The sequence below is a fragment of the Tripterygium wilfordii genome, chromosome 21, assembly GCF_013401445.1.
Source record: "Tripterygium wilfordii isolate XIE 37 chromosome 21, ASM1340144v1, whole genome shotgun sequence".
Classification (NCBI taxonomy): domain Eukaryota; kingdom Viridiplantae; phylum Streptophyta; class Magnoliopsida; order Celastrales; family Celastraceae; genus Tripterygium; species Tripterygium wilfordii.
In genome coordinates this window covers 7973879-7999233 of record NC_052252.1, presented here as the reverse complement: position 1 = coordinate 7999233, position 25355 = coordinate 7973879, and the positions used below count along the sequence as shown (strand labels likewise).

Genomic DNA, 25355 nt, shown 5'->3' with positions numbered 1-25355 from the left:
GACTTTATTTGAGTCGGAGTTAATGGAAGCTTGAGTAATTTTGGGATTTTGTTTGAGTTATTGCAATTCATTATTTTTTTGTTTTACGTATGTATATTTGGCCCTTATGTTAGGTTATTCATTCATATTGGCATGTATAATTTGGATAGTTATTATTTGGATTATTTTTATTTGTATAGACTATGAATGTGTGAGTTCAAAATTGCATATAGGTCATTTCAATTAAGAAAATCATAAGTTGGTTTTCTTTATTTGAATTATGGACCTTATTTAATTTTGTTCATAAATTTGTCATAAGTTGACAATATTAGGTTAAATTGATAGAAGACATTTTCTCAATAGATCATTTATACCATAAGTTGGTATTTAAAATTAAACCTACCAAAAGTTGGTAGTATATTTTTATTAAACCTACTAAAAGTTGGTAGTGTATTTTCGCTAAGCCTACCAAAAGTTGGTAGTGTATTTCCAAAAAAAAAAAACTATCAAAAGTTGATAGTATTATTCCAAACCTTTTTCCAAAACTATTATAAGTTGATAGTATTTTTCATACCAACTTTTTCTCAAAAAAATTATATCTTGCAAAGAGTAAATTTCCATGAGATAGCCATTAAATTAATTAGGGTAACCGTCTTCAAACGGGAGTTGTGGGGTGCCTAACACCTTCCCCACACTCAATCGATCCCCGTACCCCTTTTCTTTGGTTTGCAGGTCTTTACGGTGTCCAATTGCACCTTAACTCAATTGGTGACGACTCTAAACGTTTTTCATCCTCCATTGCCGGTCTGCGTCGTGACCCCGGTTGCGACAACTGGCGACTCTGCTGGGGACTCCAGGTTTTTAACCTAAGAGGGTCAAGCCCATATTATTAATTGATTGGCTATGGTTACTTCTTTGTGTATGGTTAATTGTTTGTTTCCTTTATATGTTAGAGATGTTGATCTATTTTGTTGTGGTAATTTTTTTTGTCATCTCATACACTTACACTCACTATAGCCTACCACCCCGGCTCTACCTTTAGCATTAGAGAGGGTTGACCATTATTTTCGTGAGATTCCGTCTCCGTATGGATAGTGGAAAACATCCTCACCGGATTGACTTCCCTTAAAAGTTAAGGGAGGAGCTTTTGTTCCAATAGCTGGGATTTAAAAGCAACCTGATCCAGGACCTCTCGAGATAGTTAGATAGACTTATTCATGCACTTTACAAAACCCTAGATCCATGTTCGAAACTTTCAGAAATTTAGGTTACCCCATGTGAATATTCTATTTTTTATGTGATTCATTTACCTCTTTTTCTAGTATTTGATGCTAATGTATGTTTCCCATATTTTTAATTGTAATCTCCATTCTTGATTTTTCTTCCCATGGCATTCACATAGGCACAGTCATTGCAATTTGGTTTGGTAATATTTTCAAGACATCTTTTAATTGAAGCAGGATTTGCACAAATAATAACCACATGCATACACATTTTTAAAAAGAGAAATAAATGAGAACTAATGTTGTTTTCATAATGTATAGAAAATCATACGCATTTTAAAAAAAATTTAAAAAAGAAGAAGAAAATAAATGGGAGTTATGATAGTTTCGTTTACGGAGGGATGCAGAACAAAGTAAAATTGGCTGATACTGGGGCAAATTTTAGAAATTTGCCATTTGGAAGCTCGACTTATGTAACTAGGGCAATTTTTGCAAATTTATGTAATCAGTTCAAAGAGTTCCAACTAATAAAGATTGTTGTTGTTGAAGAGGATCCGAACTTTGCTGCTAAACTCTACCACATTCTCTAGGTTTTGAGCTCAACAACTGGACTAGTTTGGAATTGCCAATTTCTGTCAACAGCCTTCAAGAGTAATCTCTATATGCACTACCATCTGGGGTCCAGCTCACGGCCATTGATTGGGTTTTTATAATGAGCATGTCTTTACTTTACTTTGATGGATTTCCATAGTATGGCTTTTGCATGTTCAATATTTCTATGTTCTTATGTTTCTGGTGTTCCTGTTATACTCATCTTCGTTCAGAATTCCACATTTATTCACCTTTATTTATCCATCACTTCCAAATTCCAAATCTTACACATTCCATTTTGACAGGATCGAAATTGATGATAAATGAAAAAGATGAACCTAATGAACCAGATTTTAGGGCACCCATTAACAATGTTGAATATGACTCTGACACTGAAGATGAGTTTGAGATATTGCCGGAAATGTTGAGACACATTAACCAAGAAGAAAAGATAATTCAACCACACAAGGAAACGCCTGAGGTTGTTAACTTAGGAACTGGAGATCAAAAAAAAAAGGAGGTTAGATTGCCATTAAAGCCATATTGCCCTCCAGTGAAGCAAAAGTTGAGGAGAATGAAAACAGACTTGCTTTTGAGGATAAGAGAAAAAGTAAAGAAGCAGTTCGACACTGGTTTCTTAGCGGTGGCACGATATTCGGAATGGGTGGCAAATATTGTACCTGTCCCCAAAAAGAATGGTAAAGTTCGGATGGGTGGCAAATATTGTGCCTTAATCGCGCGAGCCCGAAAGATAATTTTCCCTTTCACCACATCGATGTTCTAGTGGATAATATAACCAAACATTCTACCTTCTCTTTTATGGATGGATTTTGGGTTATATTCAGATCAAAATGGCATCAGAGGATCGCGAGAAGAAGACCTTTATTACTCTATGGGGAACTTTTTGCTATAAAGTCAGGCCATTTGGTTTGAAGAATATCGGTGCTACTTACCAAAGGGCTATGGTCATGTTGTTTCATGACATGATGCATAGAGAAGTTGAAGTATATGTCGATAATATGATAGCAAAGTCCAAAGAAGGTGAAGATCATATTGTGAATCTCCAGAAGTTGTTTGATCAATTAAGGAAGCATCAATTGAAGTTGCCAACCTCGGGGAAATTGCTCGGCTTATTGTGAGTAGAAAAGGAATTGAAGTAGATCCTGATGAAGTGAAGACGATCTTGGATATGCACCCTCCTCATACAGAAAAGGAAGTCAGGGGTTTCTTAGGAAGGTTGAATTATATTGCTCGATTTATTTCCTAGTTGGCAGCCACTTGCGAACCTATCGTTAAATTACTGCATAAGAGCAACTCGACTTAGTGGAATAAAGATTGTCAGATGGTGTTTGAAAAGATTAAGTAGTGCTTGAAAAGTCCTCCAGTGTTAATGCCTCATGTGGCTGGTAGGCCGCTTATTCTCTATTTGACTGTCTCAGATAGTTCGATGGGATGTGTGCTCGGATAACATGATTCATTGGGAAGGATAGAGCATTCCATTTATTACTTAAGCAAGAATTTTACCAATTGTGAAGCAAATTATTCGATGTTGGAGAAGACTTGTTGCTCGTTGGTTTGGGTTGCGCATCGACTTCGACAGTATATGCTTTATCGCATCACATGGTTGACTTCTAGGATGGATCCTATCAAGTACATTTTTGAGTAATCATCTCTCTTTGGGAGGATAGCTAAATGGTAGATGTTATTATCAGAATATGATATTGTGTATGTCACGCAAAAGGAAATAAAAAAGTGCAATAGCAAATTATTTGGCGAATGGAGTGATTGATGATGCTCATCTATGGATATGAAATTTCCAGATATTGATGTCATTTCTATGTCAATGGAAGAGAAGAATCAGAATGGACTCGAGTGCGATATGAACATTTAAATTTGATTTTAGAACGAAGATTACGAACAGTCTGTAAAGGGCAGTTGTACCAAAAAAGATTGATGAAGATACATAATAAGAAAGTTCGACCTCGTAGTTTCGGAGAAGGAGACCTAGTGTTGAAAATGATTTTGCCACCTCAAAAAGATCATCGAGGGAAATGGACACCGAATCATGAGGGACCATATACGGTGAAGAAGGCCTTTGAGGGAGGAGCATTAATTTTGACAAAGATGGATGACGATGATTTGCCTCACCCAGTGAATGCCGATGTTCTTAGGTGGTATTACGCGTAAAAAAATCCCGTTAGAGTGAAAACCCGAAAGGGTGCTCTAGGCAAAAATTAGAGACAAGGAAAAATCCCGCTAGAGTGAAAACCCGAAAGGGCGCTTTAGGTAAATATTAGGGACAAAAAAAATACCGCTAGAGTGAAAACTCGAAAGAGCGCTCTAGGCAAAAATTAGGGATAGAAAAAAAAGAAAGAAAGAAAGAAAGAAAAATCCCATTAGAGTGAAAACCCGAAAGGGCGCTCTAGACAAAAATTAGGGACAAAGGAAAATCTCATTGAAGTGAAAACTCTCAAGGGTGCTTCAATTGTGGCTGCAAGTTCCAGTTTCGGATTGTTTGAAGAATGATGGTTGGGACATGAATTTGTTGAATTGGTGAATTGGTGTATGAGTTGGCTGTTAACTTGTCTCACATTGACATAGTCGGGAGTGCAGAATTGATTTCATAGTTGTTGGGTTGGAGGACAGTCAATTGGACACGCACCCAAAACTGAGGCAGTGTTCGGTACGCTCTTTATGCTACCATGTATTTAACCTTGTGAAGGTGTTTAGTCCGTTAAACAGAATGAGAAGTTTGTTGGTAGAAATGGAAGGCTTAGAGACAGTCTCGAACGAGTCAGATTTGATCATTGTTAACTAGTTGCATACCAAAACTGGGCGAGTTTTGGTGCAATCTTTGAATTATCACATATTTCATCTTGGAGATGTACGGTTTGTCCTTCCTTCCTTTGACTTCTCTACGTTCTTGTACATATCTTCGTCTAAAGGTTTTTCGATTGTCACCCATCCTTTTCAATAAAAATTGTGAGGACATTCATTTCTTTGGTTTTGTTACTTATTGTGACCTTTTCCATATCCCGATTCAATTCTCATTTCATACTCAAAAAAAATTTATCATTTGCTTGCAGTAATTGGCATGCATGGCCATACTATTGAGTTTATCATTGACAAAGTTTTGATAGGAAATATAATGAGTGCATTGGGGCATTACTTTTGACAGGAAATTGATTGGATTTTGGCATCTTAAGCTGGAAAGGAGCTGAATGAAAAACCTATAGCCGAGGTAAGCATTAGCAGGAAAGAGAAGATCACATTCTTAAGGTGCATGCGGCAAAATGAATAATGAAAATTTAGATGAACCGGCAGGCTTGAATTCAGAAATGGGCTCATATACAAAATTTTGGGAAAAATAATTGATTATGGAAGTAAGCAAGGAAAAGGAAAAGAGATAGCTCCAGAGTTGGTTTTCGGAATGAATGAGTGCCTTTATAAATCAGAATAGAGAGGATGCATTGAAAGCTCAATGAGTCAGAAAGTCAAACCTTACAAGGAAGTAGATTTGGTCTAGCAATTCGCAACTGTACGCGTGCTTGAGGATGGTAAAACCTTGAGAAAACATGCATTCATTCATTAATAATGCATTCATATTTGAACAAAATAGGTCATTGCATGCATCATCGCTGCATACTATTTGTCATTTGTGTAATGGCAGGTTTATGAAAAGATACAGTATTGATGGAGTCATTCTCTTCAAATCAGACGCATGCCACTTGCTTGAAATATCTTTATGTTAAGGTGAGATCACAAAAACTCCTGAACATCATCTGCAAAAAAATATTTTTCTCAAACAAAAAATCTTTTTCGGCCAAGCCGGGAATGGCCACAGTGATCCCGTGCAAACATTTTTAAAAATGATCAAAACTCATTCCAAGTGAGATTTTAAAACATTTTTGGCCAAGTTGGGAATGACCACAGTGATTCCGAGCACACATTCTTCAAAATTATCAAAACCCACTCCAAATGGGATTTTTAAACATTTTTGGCCTAGCTGGGAATGGCCCAAAGATCCCATGCACTTTCTTTTCTTGTAGGCCAAGCCGGGAATGACCCACAAATCCTGTGCATTTTATTTTAAGCGTTTACAGGCCAAGCTGGGAATGACCCAAAGATCTCATGCACTTTCTTTTCTTGCAGGCCAAGCCGGGAATGGCCCACAGATCCCGTGCATTGTATTTTAAGCTTTCACAGGCCAAGCTGGGAATGGCCCACAGATTCCTTGCATTTTCTTTTTACATGCAAAGCTGGGAATGACCATAGTGATCCCGCACATTACCTTTTAAAGTTTTTCCGTACGAAACTCGGTTGACTACACCTTTGTTTGCCCTTTATTTCATAAAAGACAAACAAAGGAGGGCAGCTGTAGTAACTAGTTTTCATCTGGCTGAAGAATAATTAATAAAAGCAAAAATGAGTAAAAAATAAAAAATATTCAAAAATACAAGAATCAAAAATTAAAAATTAAAAATTCCAAAAGTCCATTTCTCGGGACCACAAGCCTTATTTTACACCCTTACGTTAGACCCTTATGTTGAGAATTCCTATATATATATATATATATATATTTTTTTTTTGCCATTTGTTATGGTTCTCTGCATCTCTCTAGGGTTATATTTCTGGTTGTATCTTTCAACTTCCATCTCTGCATCTCCTCGGTTTTACTTTTGAGAAAGCAATAGTATACACTCTCCTAGTATGATGTTTCCGACTTAATATATGGTGCTGAGGTTTGGTTTGTTCATAATTGGGTTCATATAGTGTGCCAATATGCTGCATGTATTTGATGTTTGTTTTAAAATCAGGTTCATACAGTGTGCTAATACATCCTGTGATATTGGGATTTAATGTTCGGTTTTGATACTTGGTCTTGCACATTGTTGTGGTGTTTGGAGTCTTGATACCTGGCTTTGATATTGAAAGAGGGTTGTGATGAAATTTCATTGAGGTGTTGGTGAATAATGAATCGGTTCTGTTGAAGAATATATCCATTGACCATGAATTGAAATGAGATCCAATCATTGGATATGTTGGAACTAAACATGAATTTATTGAGTTTCTTGTGGAGAATAATCATGTGTGTTCACTTGTTCAAAGCCATGAATATAGTGAATGAAATGTTATTTCAAAGTAAGCCATTTGGGCATGACTAAGTTTGAGGAAGAATAAAGGTCCCACATTGGAGGATTTAGTGAACCAACTCTTGTTTATAGGAGTGAGGGCTGAACTAATGGCTTGGGCCCAAGGGCACCCAACCTTTTGTGGGAGGGAAAGAATGCACCTTATGCAAAAATGACCGCGCGCCGCCGCCGCCGCCCGTCCGGCCGGGCCGGTTCGGTTCGCGCGTGTGTGTGTGATGGGCCAGATTAGTCTAGGTCTTTCCTTTCCTTGATTGGCCAGCTGACTTCCAGCCCAATCCATAAACTTTGTCTCGGCCCGGCCCAGCCCGTGGGGCTCAAACAAATAACAGATTACACATTTATATGTGTAGAACAAACAGATGAGCTTCCAATCCATTTTCGTCCAATCAGTGATACCTCCCAAGCACTATAAATAGAGGCCTTCATACCATTCACAATACACACCTTAAAAGCATTTGCATTTGTTCTTAGAGAGAGTTGAGAGCTGCCTTTGTTGTTTCTGAGAGTTGCCCGGTGTGAAGCTTCCATTCCGTGCAGAGCTGTAGCCATTCTATCCTGGGAGACTGTCGTCTGTATTCCTCGAAGCAGACTGGCGGTGGGGAGGCGATTTACTCTTAAGGAGACAGAGACTACTCTGGAAAAATAGAACGTTAAAGGAAATGATGAATGCAATGCTAATAAGTTCTGGTTTACCCCAGAATTTGTGGGGGGAAGCCTTGCTTTCCGCAAATTACGTTCTGAATAAGATACCTCACAAGAAGATGGATAAAACTCCATATGAATTGTGGAAAGGTCGAGCACCTTCCTACAAATTCTTAAAAGTGTGGGGCTGTCTGGCAAAGGTTGCAATCCCTGATCCGAAAAAGATCAAAATAGGACCTAAAACGGTCGACTGCGTGTTTATTGGATATGCTCACAACAGTAGTGCATATCGATTTCTAGTTCATAAATGAGAAAATTTTGAAGTACGTGAGAATACGATTATTGAATCTAGAAATGCTTCATTCTTTGAGAATGTGTTTCCTCACAAAAGTACACATGAAATGAGCACTCTTAAACGAACTCATAAAGCTGTGACTCAAAATGAGGAAGAAGGAACTTCACATCAAAATGTTGAAGAAGAACCAAGACGAAGTAAAAGAACAAGGACTTCTACTTCTTTTGGTCCTGACTTTCTATCATTCTTGGTAGAAAAGGAAGCTCAAAGCTTCAAGGAAGCAATGTCTACCCCTGAAGCTCCATCATGGAAGGAGGCAATAGACAGTGAAATTGAGTCCATCATTCAAAACCACACCTGGGAACTAGTGGATTTACCTCCTGGAAGTAAACCATTGGGTTCGAAGTGGGTCTTTAAAAGAAAGATGAAGGCTGATGGATCAATTGATAAATACAAGGCTCGACTTGTAGTTAAAGGCTACAAACAAATAGAGGGAGTAGATTATTTTGATACCTATTCCCCTGTTTCAAGAATAACGTCTATAAGGCTTCTAATAGCCTTTGCAGCATTACGCAATCTAGAAATCCATCAAATGGATGTGAAGACGGCATTCTTGAATGGTGATTTAGATGAAGAAATCTACATGGAGCAACCCGAAGGGTTTGTGGTTCCAGGAAAAGAGAAGAAGGTATGCAAACTTGTGAAGTCTCTATATGGACTAAAGCAAGCTCCAAAACAATGGCATGAAAAATTTGACCAAGTGATGATGTCAAATGGCTTTCACATTAATGAATGTGACAAATGTGTGTATATGAAGAACACATCATCAGACTATGTCATTATTTGCTTATATGTGGACAATATGATTATCATTGGTAGTGATAATAATATTGTTAAAGCTACTAAGAAATTATTAGCAAGTAAATTCGACATGAAAGACTTAGGTCTTGCAGATGTCATTCTTGGAATCAAGATTACCAAAACAATGGATGGTTACGCGTTATCTCAGTCACACTACATTGAAAAGGTGCTCAATAGATTTGACAAAGATAACAGTACCACAGCGAGAACACCTGTAGACGTGAATTTTCATCTCAAAAAGAATGAAGGTCCTAGTGTATCTCAATTGGAGTACTCACGGATCATTGGTAGCCTAATGTACCTAATGAATTGTACTCGTCCGGACATTGCTTACTCAGTTAGTAAGCTAAGTCGGTACACTAGTAATCCTGGAGAGAATCACTGGAAAGCAATAGCTAGAGTCCTTAAGTATCTGAGGTACACAACTAATTATGGACTACATTACACAAGATATCCACCTGTAATTGAAGGTTACAGTGATGCGAATTGGATCTCAGATTCGGAAGATGCTAAATCCACTAGTGGATACGTCTTCACACTTGGTGGTGCAGCTATATCGTGGAAATCCTCGAAACAAACGTGTATAGCTAGATCTACTATGGAATCTGAGTTTATAGCACTAGATCGAGCTGGAGAAGAAGCCGAATGGCTTCGTAATTTTTTGGAGGATATTCCTTTGTGGCCAAAACCTGTGTCGGCTATTTGCATACACTGCAACAGTCAGTCTGCAATAGGAAGGGCACAAAATAAAATATACAACGGTAAGTCTCGACACATTCGTCGTAGACATAAGACCGTAAGACAGCTTTTGTCAAATGGAATTATATCCATTGATTACGTTAAATCAAAGGACAACATTGCTGATCCTTTGACAAAAGGCTTGACTAGAGATCAAGTATATAATTCATCGAGGGGAATGGGTTTAAAGTCCATAACCTAAAGCTCTGCCACACTGGCAACCCAACCTAGCTGATTGGAGATCCCAAGATCTAGGTTCAATAGGACAACCGAATTGTGGGGGAACTTAAAGTAATCACTAGGGAATTTATTCCTAACTCTTTCCTATGATGAGATGGTGATACCTGTCATGGGTTCAGGATAATCTATGATTTTAATGATTCTTGTACGTTGAAAATTCAACTGAAGTATGGCAGGATACTTCTAACAAGAAATCACCTATATGAGTGTGAAGGGGCGCTTCTATGAGAGTGATAGGACTAATCTCTCTAGAGCACTCATGAATTACCAGGCATGTCCAGGGCCAAAATGGACAGAATGTAAAAGGGACCAATGATGGTGGAAAAGAAACTGTGTAAATATTGTTGTCTTGGTTTATACAAAAGCTGAATAGTTCAAGACATCGCGTTCACTGGTTAGCGAATAAACCCGATGATATTTTACTAGGGAAGGTTCAAAGTCAAAAGCTACCTATCCTGACGCAGCTATTTTCCAAAGCTCTCTCTATCTCTCTAAGTCGAGTCTGCATAGCATCTCTGCATTTCATTCATGTGGGGGATTGTTGAAAATTCATGTCTTTGACCATGAATTGAAATGAGATCCAATCATTGGATATGTTGGAACTAAACATGAATTTATTGAGTTTCATGTGGAGAATAATCATGTGTGTTCACTTGTTCAAAGCCATGAATATAGTGAATGAAATGTTATTTCAAAGTAAGCCATTTGGGCATGACTAAGTTTGAGGAAGAATAAAGGTCCCACATTGGAGGATTTAGTGAACCAACTCTTGTTTATAGGAGTGAGGGTTGAACTAATGGCTTGGGCCCAAGGGCACCCAACCTTTTGTGGGAGGGAAAGAATGCACCTTATGCAAAAATGACCACGCGCGCGCGCCGCCACCGTCCGGCCGGTCCGGTTCGGTTCGCGCGTGTGTGTGTGATGGGCCAGATTAGTCTAGGTCTGTCCTTTCCTTGATTGGCCCACAGGCCAGCAGACTTCCAGCCCAATCCATAAACTTTGTCTCGGCCCAGCCCAGCCCGTGGGGCTCAAACAGATAAACAAATAACAGATTACACATTTATCTGTGTAGAACAAACAGATTAAATTTTATCTGTTCAATTAATTTTCTGTGTTTTGATTATTCTCAAGAAATATTGGAATTATCTGTGTAGATGAGCTTCCAATCCATTTTCGTCCAATCAGTGATACCTCCCAAGTACTATAAATAGAGGCCTTCATACCATTCACAATACACACCTTAAAAGCATTTGCATTTGTTCTTAGAGAGAGTTGAGAGCTGCCTTTGTTGTTTCCGAGAGTTGCCCGGTGTGAAGCTTCCATTCCATGCAGAGCTGTGGCCATTCTATCCTGGGAGACTATCGTCTGTATTCCTCGAAGCAGACCGGCGGTGGGGAGGCGATTTAGTCTTAAGGAGACAGCGACTACTCTGGGCTTGGCCTTTTCCATTCAATCTTCTTTTCTGTTCTTCATTGGTAATGTATTATCCAACTGATCGGTAATATGGTAATGTTGTTTCTTCATTCTGATTTCATTGTTACTCGTTTCAATTCTTAATATTCCATAAACACCCACTTAATTCACAACAACTTGGTCTTGCACATTGTTGTGGTGTTTGGAGTCTTGATACCTGGCTTTGATATTGAAAGAGGGTTGTGATGAAATTTCATTGAGGTGTTGGTGAATAATGAATCGGTTCTGTTGAAGAATATATCCATTGGCTAAGTTCCTACTTGAATACAAATCTTGAGTATAAATTTTGACATATGTAACAAAGTTATGTTTGTCGTGAAATTAAAAAATCTTGTTTATATGCATGTGTATATGTGTATTTGATCTGATTTAGAGTTTGATATTACAATCGGATATCCATTTTTTGATCATTTTGTGTTTGATTTTGGACAAGGACCGGGTTGGATTTTATTTGAGCTGGAGTTAATGGAAGCTTGAGCAATTTTGGGATTTTGTTTGAGTTATTGTAATTCATTATTTTTTTATTTTACGTATGTATATTTGACCCTCATGTTGGGTTATTCATTCATATTGGCAAATATAATTTGGACAGTTATTATTTGGATTATTTTTATTTGTATAGACTATGCATGTGTGAGTTCAAAATTGCATATAGGTCATTTCAATTGAGAAAATCATAAGTTGGTTTTCTTTATTTGAATTATGGACCTTATTTAATTTTGTTCATAAATTTGTCATAAGTTGACAATATTAGGTTAAATTGATAGGAGACATTTTCTCAATAGATCATTTATACCATAAGTTGATATTTAAAATTAAACCTATATTTTCATTAAACCTATTAAAAGTTGGTAGTGTATTTTCGCTAAGCCTAAGCCTACCAAAAGTTGGTAGTGTATTTTCAAAAAAAAAAATTATCAAAAGTTGATAGTATTATTCCAAACTTTTTCCAAAACTATCATAAGTTGATAGTATTTTTCATACGAATTTTTTCTCAAAACATTTATATCTTGCAAAGAGCAAGTTTCCATGAGATAACCATTAAATTAACTAGGGTAATCGTTTTCAAACGGGAGTTGTGGGGTGCCTAACACATTCCCCACACTCACTCAATCCCCGTACCCATTTTCTCTGGTTCGCAGGTCTTTATGGTATCCAATTGCACCTTAACTCAATTGGTGGCAACTCTAAACGTTTTTCATCCTCTATCACCGTTCGCGTCGTGACCCCGGTTGCGACAAAGTTACAACTCTTCAAAATAGTACACAGTACAATTCCTGCATGTCCTGTTATACAAAAAAGGCTGGCCCATGATCATTATACAATTCCCGCATGCCCCGTTATACAGAAAAGGCGCGCCCATGATCATGATGCTGGGGCGTGGGGACATTCTATCTCGAAACACATTGAGTGTACACCACACATTCTGCACCATGAAAATCTTCGTGCCCCAACATTTGATATATAGTTGTTCTCTTAGCTCTGAAAAAAAAAAAAGAAAGAAAGAAAGGAAGCATTGGAGGAAAGTAATGGAGAAGGAACAAAGAGGAGCAAGTAAAACTCATGTCCTTCTAGTCCCTTTTCCCTTACAAGGACACATAAACCCAATGATCCAACTCTCCAAACGCTTAGCCTCAAAGCGTCTAAAGATCACCCTTGTCTCCACAAGCTCCGCTCGCATTTCCATGGAAGGTCGAGAAGCTGATTCTCCTGTTGAGGTTAACTTCATTTCTGATGGATACCAAGAAGGCAAAGCAGAGACCATGGATGAAGCGCTCGAGCGTATTGAAACCGAGACTTCTCTAAGCTTAGCCAAGCTCATTGAGGATTTGAAGACAACTGAATATCCTGCTAAGTTTCTGATATATGACTCCATTATGCCATGGATGATGAACGTGGCTCTAGCTCAAGGCCTTGAAGGAGCTCCCTTTTTCACCCAATCTTGCGCAGCTACGGCTATATATGCTCATGTCCATCAAGGGACATTGAAGCTTCCTCTTCCTCTGGAGGAGACTCAAGTGATGTTGCCTGGAATGCCAGAGTTAAGGTCCAATGACCTACCATCATTAGTTTACGATCCATGCTCATATCCAGCCCTCCACAAGCTTCTACTAGGCCAGTTATTGAATCTCCACAAAGCCAGTTTCCTCTTGTGGAACACTTTTGATGGGTTGGAAGATGAGGTAGTTAGCTGGATGGCAAGGCAATGGCCAATCAAGCCGGTAGGGCCAACAATTCCATCAATTTACTTGGACAAGCGGCTAGAAGACGACATAGATTATGGACTCAACCTGTTCAAGTCAAACTCTGACGCTTGCTTGAAATGGCTGGACTCCAAGGGAATTGGCTCGGTCGTTTATGTATCATTCGGAAGCCTAGCAACCGTGGGAGCGGAGCAGATGGAAGAAGTAGCTTGGGGTTTGAAGAACAGCAACATCAACTTCTTATGGGTGGTCAGAGAATCAGAAGTGAAAAAACTGCCAACTAGTTTCCTAGAGGAGATAACAGAGAGGGGTCTAGTAGTGAGTTGGAGCCCTCAATTACAAGTTTTGGCTCACAAGTCTGTAGGGTGCTTTGTGACTCATTGTGGGTGGAACTCAGTGCTTGAGGCACTGAGCTTGGGAGTGCCAATGGTGGCAATGCCGTACTGGGTGGATCAACCGACCAATGCAAAATTTGTCAAGGATGTGTGGCAGGTTGGGGTAAGAGTTCAGGTAAATGAAAAAGGGTTGGTCGAAAAGGAAGAGATAGCACGGTGTATAAAGGAAGTCATGGAAGGCGAGAGACGCCTCGAGATGAAAAGAAACTCTGAGAGATTAAAGGAGATGGCCAGAGAGGCAGTGGACAAAGGAGGAAGCTCTGACAAGAATATTGAGGAATTTGTAAGAAAACTCATCCACAACTAGCCTGAACATGTAATCCACATTATATTGCTCATAAACTATTTCTACTATTCAAATTTGGAGCTCAAAATGATTGCGAGCGCTCTTTAAAGCCAAAAGAAGTTGCTTTAAGGGTCTGGTCTTCCATGTTGGATTAACAGTCAGGAAATAAGATTAGGAATTCCGAATGCTGCAATAAGTACATTATTCTTCACCTTTCTTGGCACATGGATTTGAACAGGAAATGGAACTATCTCACAGATTAATTTTACACAGGAACGGTTCCAGCTGAACAGAGAATGTGGGATAAACTCATTCCTTTTGACTCATCTTGTAATATTATGATATGAAGTTCCGAAACTTGAGTTCGTGGAAGATCCCACGACCTTATCTTCTCTTCCGAGGTTAGCAAGCGCCTGATCTATTTCCTGCACATGAATGCATCATTGTTTACATGCAAAAGAAAAAGGAAATAGTAACCACTTGAATAGCAAATTAAACCTAATAATGCCTTGGAATTTGGAACTACTATGAAGTGAAGATCTAAGAGCAGCAAAAAAAAAAATACAAGTTTCATGCTTAATAGTCTGCTGGCTTGCCCTCCTGATCCCATCTTATAGTGAAGACATTTATGTATAAGAAATACATGCAAATTTAAAAGCCATAATTGAGATTTCAAAACTACCACTCTCTCAACCTTCTCCATTGGAAAAATCTGGACTGTAATATACTTGAATGCTCATCAGCCGAGAAGGGAAAATTTTAAAACAAAGAAAATAAGTTTTATGTAGACTGAATTTTGTTTTAATATGACCTTGGCAAACACTTAGCTAAGAGCAAAAATGTATCTCAAATGACATGGGTTATACTACTAGAGATCCAATATTCAGAAGAAATTTGACAAAAGTACATACCAGGGAAACTTGCAAGTGTCTTTCCACCATCCCTGTTTTGAACAGTTGGCAACTATTTTGTCCAAACGTACAATGATCTGAGAAAAAGTTGGCCTAACAACTGGTTCTGGATCCCAACATTCTTCAATCAACCTGCACATAAGATAGTATCAAGAAAGCTTTAGAACTTTAACCTCACTGTGTAATGACACAAGCAATGTGTAGCATAATTCATCACATATTTTGCCATCGCCATGAAAAAGTTCTCTTTGCAGTTAGTAATTTTAAGCAACTTGATGGTGAAAAACCGTCCGCAAAGTCAAGTGTATAAATAAATAGAAAAGGCACTATCACCGAAGGGGGATTTGGAGATTGCGAAGGAATCAGCACTTTGCTAAGCTCATGTAATGAAGAAATATTTGCAATTTGAAGCTCACCGTCTCGACCCACAAATGCGATATCGACGAAAACCCCCATCCCCTCCTTTCACCCATACCCAAGGCAAACCACAAGACAAACAAAAGCCATACCAAGACCTTTTTTGTCATAAATACTGTTACAGTTCAAAATAATCATTCCAAGAGGCAAATACCCTCCAACTAAGCAAAAGCTTACATCAGACTTATGTATAATGATTTTGTTAACAGTTTAATGAACTCTGATAAATACTATAATGGAAATTCAAGCCACCGTTCACAGCAACATCTAAGGCTAGGAAGTTAAGAACTTCCTTGGGTGAGATCACAAAACTAGACAGCCTAAAACAAAGTCACTCTCATATCATATACGAAAACTAAACTTACTCTTTTAGATCTGGAGGATAACTTCTTGATTTGATTTTGAATTGTGGTCTCTTTTCCTCTAAACACAGCAATTTTAGAGCCTCTTCAGGAGGCTTGGGATGGAAAGGGTTGCAGTCCCTCAATCATCTAAGGACAAATGAAAAAAGTACAAGAAACAAGTGCTTAATGATAAATGTACAAAAGTCTACGTATAATAGATATATCCATATATAAGTATATATATGTAGTTGTATATATATGTGTGGTACGAAAGTCAAAGTAATAGTAATATGTATAGATATATATATATATATATGTATCTATATGTATATATTTTGTCTTGATATGAATTTTTTTTCATGAATTGCAGTTTAGTTTTTCCTCAAAAGTCCGCAAAATACGGCACTCATGAAGCTGATCAGTAAATTTTCACTTCTATAAAAGGATCAGACACTGAGACAAAAAGAGAGAGGAGTTTATCTGGAGAAAACAAAGAGCAAGAGGAGAAAAAAATATCAGCGAGGGAGAGATAAAATCAGAGAGAGAGTTCTTGAGTTTCATTTTCTCTTTTACAGCAATTCTATCACATATTCTTTCTAGAATTTTGTGAGATAAATTCTTGATTGTGTAAGCCTAGTATTAGGAACTAATATTCTTACTAGGGTAACGATGGATCCACTCTATTGTATCTAAATAAATTTGGTTTGATTAATTGTTAGTTTGTTTATGCTATGCCAAGTGTCAATTAGCTATTCTGTATTGATAATTAAATCCTGATGTTTAGCTACTATCTAGGGTTGATTACCATGATGTAAATTGAGACATATGCCCATGTCCAATTTGAGACCAGCTTCTTGCAGTTAACACCAGAGTTACTTAGACATAAATGCCATATGCTAAGATCTTTGTGATCGCTACATAAGTTACCATAGGTCCTAAAGCATTCTTGATTGTCCTAGCCAATCCATATGCCTATGGATGGTTGCAATTGAGAATAGACGTGGTAAGTCAGATGTCCATGACTATTACATAAATTAGGGGACTTGATCTTTGGCATGCATGAATGAAATGATGATTATTGGCTAAATAATTTAAATACAATAGAGTTGGTGAAATCGGATCCCTAGTGTTTGTCTATTTGTGTTAATCTTTATTCATTTTGTTTCCATTGATACTTACGAAGAGTTGAAATTGCATATATTTAATATTTAGTCATTGTGGGTACGACACTCGTATTTGCCACTTCTATACTACAATTGATTCGTGCACTTGCGAGTATAATTTGGGTTTGGAATCGTTATACTTTTAGCGGATCTTAAATATCACATCAAGTTTTTGACGCCGTTGCTGGGGACTGATTTAATATATTGTTTTCCAACTCTTGTATATATATTAATATTAGTATACTACACCTCCTTAATGAAAGTTTTTCAGTTTTTTTTATGGATGGCTTAACCGCCCCATCTTTCTATATATTATTGACTGGTTCTACTGCTACCGTCTATATCTGTTTATAATAACTGTCACTAATACTTATTAACTTACTAACATTTAAATTTCTGTCACTAACAGTAACATTTATTTATTTTATTTTTTTTACAATATTATTTATATTTATGGTTGGCTTTACACTGCCCCACCTTTATATATATGCTTATGTGGTTGGTTGAGTCGCCTAATATAACTGTTTATTTTTGTTAATATTGTGATAAATGTACAAAACTCTACATATAAATAGTGTTATAGATAGATATATACATATATAAGTATATATATATAGTTGTATATATACATGTGTGTTTTCACGAAAGTCAAAGTAATAATAATATGTGTATATATATATGTATGTATATATTTTGTCTTGATATGAATTTTTTTTTCATGAATTGCAGTTCACTTTTCCTCAAAACGTCCGCAAAATACGGCACTCGTGAAGCTCATCAATAAATTTTCAAAAAGGATCAGTAAATTTAATGATGAGCTTCATGAGTGCCGTATTTTGTGGACTTTTGAGGAAAAGTGAACTGCAATTCACGAAAAAAATTTCATATCAAGACAATTTCAAAAAGGATCAGTAAATTTAATGATGAGCTTCATGAGTGCCGTATTTTGTGGACTTTTGAGGAAAAGTGAACTGCAATTCACGAAAAAAATTTCATATCAAGACAAAATATATATATATATACATATTACTATTACTTTGACTTTCGTACCACACACATATATATACACTTATATATGTATACATCTATCTATAACAACACTATTTATATGTAGACTTTTGTACATTTATTACTTAACACATAGTTCCTATAGACAAAAAGTAGCATAGATGCAAAGGCTTGCAGGGCATATTCCACCATTATTAAAAGGGCCATCAAAATACAAATCACCATGTGATGGGGGAAACGAAACAATCACCTGTTCGATCACTTACTTTCTCACCTAATTTTTTTTTTAACTACACTAAGAACGCAAATTATAATTGATGTCTCACTTGGGAAAACTAGTGAATTTGTATGTCTATAGGAGAAGGCAAGACACATAAATGAAGAAAGATTGCTTCCGGGGATGTAAAACTATTCTTATAAGTAAACAGTTAGTATGTGATACACAATAAAAGTAACAAAATAACAAATTTGAGAAAAGAGAGGTACCTCGTATAAAAAAAGGCCGAAAGAATATGCATCGTCATCGACACTTCCATCAAATATTTCATCTTTCAAAATCACTGGGGCCAAGTACAAGTCTACAATAAAAAAAAGCAATGCCATTACTTGAACATATTATCATTTAATATTCAGCAAACAGAGTGTGACTATACATTCATTAAGTGCATGAACTGATACCACAAAGTACAAATGAAGCACACTATAACAGGAGTGGCAGACTGGTGGTGTCATTAAAGAAATGTATAATGCAATAGTGAAAGAAAATTAAAAAAACTGGAAGAAAGATCCTTTGCTATTTCATAATTATACACATGTAATTCAACATTGAGATATTTTCAAAAGATATGGCCACTTGAGTTACAATTGAGTGTTAGAATATGTATAAATGATGCCAAGGCCTCAACCCAACAAGTTAACTGATTGGGTTGAATAGCAAGTGACTAATCTTAACATGGTATCGGAGTGGGGGATCTTGGCTTTCTTGGGTTCAAACCTTAGCTTACGCAATTTAAACCCCATTTGTTTTTTCCCTAAGTGTGGGCCTTTGTATGTTTGTTATTGCCCCAAGTGAGGGTTTTGTGTGAGAGTAGCCCTACTGTTGGGCCTTTGTTTGTGTTTGTTGTTGCCCAAGTGAGGGCCTTGTGTGAGAGTAGTCCTACTGTTAGGCCTTGTTTGTTGTGCACGTGTTGGGCCTTCGGATTTAAGCCTTTGTTCGTGTTTGTTGTTGCCCCAAGTAAGGGCCTTGTGTGAGAGTAGCCCTACTGTTGAGCCTTGTTTGCTGTGCACGTGTTGGGCCGTTGGATTGCCCGACCCACACATGAGGGAGAGTGTTAGAATATGCATAAATGATATGAAAATCTCCAACTCAACAAGTCAACTTATTGGGTTAAATAGCAAAGTAAGTAATCTTAACTGTTCGGACTATTTGCACCCCACATTTTTCCTATTAAACCCCAATTTACAACACATTCCAAACATGGTCTTCTTTCCCTCCTAGACTTTACCCTTTAGCAGCACGATCCCTTCTCTCTCTCCCCCTCTCCACCTCCGCTTCTTGCATCAACTCCTCCTTTCACTTCCTCCCCTCCACACCTCCATGGCAAGCTTCACCTGAACATGTTTCAATTTATGTTCAGCTATTCATCGCAAGACCTTCAACAAGCTGCGCACAACTCTTAGCCAAGCCAGATCTCCCTCTAACTCCCTTTCCGCCTCTCATATCCTCAAGACCCTTGCTCTAGATGTATTGATGCCATCAAGATGAAGGTCTCTCAGTTCTGTAAGATTTTGAACCAGAGTTATAAGATCCGGATGTTGATTTGGACCCTAAGGATGGAGGAGTGATTTCGTTACAGATGTTGATTTGGAGGAGAGAAGGGGTATATGTTGATTTGGACACCCTCTCCATACTTTCTTACAGTAAGAATTGGTGGTGGTGTTGGTGTAAAGGGATTACTTGGGGTGCAAAAGAATATTTTAAGGCTGTGTTTGGTGTTGGGGTGTGAATGGGAAAATGAGGGGTACAATTAGCCCCCACCAATCTTAACGCTGAGCATTAAAGGGGATGTTTACATAAGAAACATTCAGTTGAGTGATTTTGATTACTTATTTGAATGGTCAATTTGTGAAATTGGTTGCGCTAGCTTTGCTTTGTCAGGCGAGATTTTTGACAACCTTATCACACCAAATCCAGCTACCTTCAACTGCCCTCCACTATCCAGCAAAATATTTCTGACACCTTACCAAAATTGCAAATATTAAAGAACAGTTCATTCGAAATGAATTTAGGTAAAAGCAAATATTGCACTTCGTTTTGGAATCAGATCAACTTTTGCATATAATTATCTTACTTTGACCTTAAATCACAGTGAATGATTGGATCCGGCTTTACATTCGTGAAGATAATTCATGCCCCTGATAACAAGAAGTTTACCAAAATCTCTTTAGGAAGTTAAAATCTGTAGACTTCTGCCAGAAAACCCAAATAGAGCTACTAGAACTTCAAAACATCCTTAGGATGACTCTACATGCACATTGAAAGAACTATAAGCACATCTAGAGAATCAGCAAGGGCAGAAGCGTCTTTAGCATCCATGCATGAAATTTTTAGTCCATACCCATGCAGAAATAAGCTTATAGATTCGAGAAACTGCACATGCCTGGCTATGTCAAGAGCAAATCTTAAAGCTTTAGATGGTGAGAGTCACCCTTTCTTTTGAAGATAGCTTCCCAAGTCACCTTGCAAGAATGTAAATAGATCAAGTCAATACAATGAAGAATTCCGGCTACCAACATCTGCTTCATGGAAAAAGTCGACCAATCCAAGGAAGGAACTATCTGCAAAATATGTATGTACTTCAGCATAGCGTCAACTCTGCCACATGATATTTAATATTTACCTTAACAAAAGTACTAAAGAAAATGTAAATATACAGGAGGAGAGAGTGGGGGATTCTGCCATTCTGGATGGGTTTGAGAGAAAGAGGCTTGCTTACTTTTGCATGATACTCTGAAACAATCATCATCGGTAGATTTTGGGTAACAGCCCCAACAAACTGAACAACATTAGGCTGCCGGATTTTTTCCAATAACGTTAGTTCATGTTTGAAAGCATTTCTGTTGGGAAAGGAGAGAATAAGAATATGGAGTTGGTATGTAATTTGAAGCAACATAATCAAGTTAATAAAAGAACATGTCATGTTTTGCAACTCATTGAAATCCAAACATAATCTCTTCTGGAGATCAGGAAGGACTCAGTCATTCATTTTATGGTTATAAAAGGATATCTTCACAAGAGACTTAAACACCAAAGTCAATCAACCACGTAGCTGGCATTGACCAAACCAACTGCAAACAAATGGATGTCACATGATCTCTATTGCCTTGACCCTTGAATAACAAAAAGCTGTTACATAATATGCTCATGCGCAATCTAAACTCACTTTGGTAGGCCTTAGATGGTCATATTGTCATAGTTAGAGTAAAGCTTTGTGATATGGATGAGTACTCCCTACTCAATGTAATCTAACTAATATATTGTCCATGACTGGATGTAATACCAAGGTGGCACCCCCTTGGTGGCTTCCATAACAATTAAAATATTTTTGTTCAAACAAAAAAAGGCCCATGAACCGTCAGAACCCTGAAAAATTGGCAATGTTACATAACAATAAATTGGGGCCAGATTGCTGTAATCATTTCAACCAGAAAGAAAAATAACTTTCTCATTCCATCGTAAGATTCCGAGTTTGCGACTCATAGGTACTCTCTAGTCTAATAGGAGGAAAAGGATAACCTGAAAATGCATCCATTAATTCTTAAAAGTAGGCTATTTTCAGTGCACATGTAGTCACCTTAAAGAATCTCAAAAGGATGTTTCCTTGCCATAAACATTAAGAGATATCAAAGGAAGGACGATTTAACGCATTTTTGCTTTTGCTCTGAATTTGATGCACAGGAATCGATTAATCCCTAATGAAAAGCCAAGCTACAGTTAGAATCAGACTACTAGCTCTTTGCATGTGCCACTCACACATGCAGTCCATGCCCCTACAGTGCTATTATAGATGGATGATGCAAGGTTTCCCAAGCGACAAATAGATGCAGAAACAAAGAAAGTATGCTCTACTACAAGATGGAAAGACCATAAAAACAGGCATCCTGCAGATAGAAGGATAAAGGGTTTCCCGAACACCAAACAATAAGGAAATGAAATAATGAATTTTAACTTGTAAGAACATGATGAAATGAAAGACTTTAAAACATGAAACTACAGTGACCAATGAAATGGGCATTGAGAAAATATAATTTAACTAATGGTATCAAAGATGTTTTATGAAATGAGAGGATAATAAAAGGAGTCCATTATTAATGAATTGAGCAACCTACAGAAGTAAAAACAGAATATCCAAGAAACTAAAAGGCATGATTAATGAACATACATGATATCAGGGTCTGAATAACCATCCTTATCAAGTATCTTCACAGAAACCTTTGTACCATTCCATTTAGCCAATTGATATGTTCCCTGTTGATGAGTATATACGAGGCATCTATTAGCCATTCACATTGATTAATTAGTTGACAGGACTTCAGAGGAAGATCAAGAAAGTCGTGTAACTTTCCCAGTTAAGAAAATGCAAAGTGCAAAATGCCCACACATTATAAAGATGCAAGAGAAATCATCATTCTACTGCAAAGACAATGATTGTAAATTTAGAATGAAAAAAGTACATTTTACGAGGTATTACACTGGAAAGAGGAAGAAAGAAACTTCAAGTCGCAGCATTCAACAATTAGCTCCATGCAACTGCAAGATGCAAGATGCAAAATGAAGTACCACAACTATTTCACAAAAAAAGAAAAAGTCATCTGGATAACTAGACCTTGCTCCATTGTTGAACTCCATAAGTCCGTAGTACATATATATAATCCTATAGTGGTATTCATTATTCAAGGTAACGTCAAAACATACTAAAGGGAAAAAAAATTATTTTATGTATGTTCATTAAAACTCTCAACGGGGTCAAACCATTGTAGAATTCTGTTGAAAATTTCTTGATAATATCTTATCAAAAGCAACTTTTAATGGAAGACAAGAAAGGTTTAACATTGTTCACATCCAGAACATGGTTAGCGACACTTCTTCGACATTAGCACAATGTGGCAAAACCTGATATTAGCATTGCAAATTCATTATATGCCATAAACTATCCTAAATAGAGTAATTAGGAAATGATTGTCGTATATTGTCAGTACTTAAAGACTATGAAGCACCAATGCCCCTTCAATGTAGTTGCCCAAGTCTATCATTAGAAATGCTGAAAACAGCAATTACCCAACACAAATAAATAAGGGATTTGTCCAATTAGTTTTTACTAAACAAAAGGGACGGCTAGCTACTAGCTGCAACATCAGTAAGTGGACATGCCTTGGAGATAACGTCGGACTTCCGGACTTGAAGCTCCAATGGATTCAGTTCGTACTCTGGAACTTCGCGAGGATTTGCAACAGCCATTGGTGTCCTCCTGGTTTTCTAAGATAGCATAAAAGACTAAACCAATGTACATACAGCAGCCAACAAAAAAAGGATAAAATTTGAGTTATCTGAAAGAGAAAGGTAAAGTACCGGGACTTTGGCTCCTCGGGCCTTCAAAATATTGTAAACTTCAGCATTGCCGTAATACTTAGGGTCTGTTTGGTTACAGTTTCAAAACTGTTTTCTGTTTTGAAAATTCAAATGGGATTGAAAATTCGTTTGGGTGAGTGTTTTTAGAAACTGTTTTGTCAAATTGAAAAATGTTTTTGGTTTTTAAAAACCAAAAAGCCAAAACTGTTATTTGAAATTTTGTAAATTCTTTCTTGTTTTCTCTTTCATTTTTCATCTTTCTCCGTGCAGAATCCTCTACCAAATGAATTTTGTTTTAATCATTATTTCTTAAAATTGTTTTCAAAATCTAATCTTAAAATCAGTTTTTGAAAGCAAAAAACTAAAACCATTTCCAAACACACCATTAGCATCCTAGCTGACTGTCCAAAAGCCTTTCGTTAAAGGAAAAAACAGTCGATTGATTGTCGAGAAATTATCAAGTGCATCAAAAAAATCCTTAAAAATACCACCTGTCAAGAGAATCTCAATGGCTAATCCACATATCTTTATTACCAAGGAACATAATTATGACTTGTCATATTCATTAGTAATGGAACTGCCATAAGTACTCGGACTGCTTCGGCTCAAACTTTCCACTAAACGCAAGTCACATGAAAACGAAATGTGAATAAAAAAAGAAAGAGCAAAAAAAATCGAAGCTGAACCAACAGGGGTGTTAAATAACTAAATGAAAACCTCATTGCATGATAAAGCGGTTTGATTGATTTTTATTGTTAACGGAAAAATTATAGGAAAAAAAAATTGAGCTTAAAGTTGTGAGATATGTTGTGAGGTGTTTGGTGAACTAAAAGTTGACGTTAACGGAAAAATTATTGAATTAAAGTTAACTTTTGTTATATAAATTTAATCTTAAATTTAAAATAATAAATATAATTTTTGTGTACCAATTATAAATATTTCTAAATCAAAATTAAAATGATTACCTTAAAATTATAAAAAAATATATTTATAATTTTTATTTTACTTATTTTATTTATATTGTTGTGAATTTTATTTTATATTGTGATATTAATAAAAAATATTGATAAGTAAATCATTTAATACATCATTTGTTGGGGTGCATTGTAAAAGTTTGGACAAAATATCTTTGGATAACCGTGGCCCAGAGTAGTTTGACAAGTATGACAACTTTTCTGTCAATTTAGTGGGTCCCGAATCAATTAATTTAAAAAAAAAACAGAAATGTCTCCCACTCCCATATGGAGCTTCTTTCGCAGTAGTGGAAGCACTGACGTATCGATAACGCTTTCGCTGTTGACACTGTGGTGTCCGACGCCAGCGTGCCACAAAGCAGAAATGTCGACACGGACGCCTTACCAAATAGGTGGATATGTATTGTTTCAAAGAGGCTCTCCGCCCTTGACCAACATCTAATCGAATTGATTTTTATTTCAATTCCAGAAGGAAAAGCTATTAGGAGACAAAAGTATGCTGTGATACATCAGGCGTTGCAGGGGAGACAGGTGGAGTTGGTGACCGTAACTTAAACTTGTTTATTATCACTGGTGGTTCAGCCGATAAAAGCTATCATCATTTTTTTATCTATTGCGTCTTCTTCCCCTTCTGACTCTGCTCCTAGCTCTCGCAGTCATGGCAGCCATGCCATCGATTCAATACGCACCAGTTCGAACTCTAAAACTCTCTCCTTCTTCTTCACAATCAAGTCTTAATTTAGGGTTGTTTCGACAAACAATTGATTCGCCTCTGAAAGGTTCGGGTTTAAGAGTCTCAAAATCTACAAACCATGTGCATAAGGAAAAG

At 37.1% G+C, this 25355-nt stretch overlaps 1 protein-coding gene and 1 pseudogene across 1 annotated transcript; one reads left to right on the top strand and one right to left on the bottom strand.

Annotated features, from left to right (window-relative positions):
• The first annotated feature begins 12326 nt into the window (after nt 1-12326).
• LOC119988610 (mogroside IE synthase-like) lies at nt 12327-14153 on the top strand. Its single transcript, XM_038833710.1, has one exon. It carries the CDS (start codon nt 12506-12508, stop codon nt 14099-14101), a length of 1596 nt encoding a protein of 531 aa, XP_038689638.1. The 5' UTR covers nt 12327-12505; the 3' UTR covers nt 14102-14153.
• Nucleotides 14154-14235: 82 nt separating this feature from the next.
• On the bottom strand, nt 14236-24136 carry LOC119987851 (annotated as a pseudogene).
• Nucleotides 24137-25355: the final 1219 nt, after the last annotated feature.

Bases quoted from the DNA above. Each gene is read 5' to 3' on its own strand.
- LOC119988610 (XM_038833710.1), top strand. From the start codon at position 12,506: ATGATCATTATACAATTCCCGCATGCCCCGTTATACAGAAAAGGCGCG.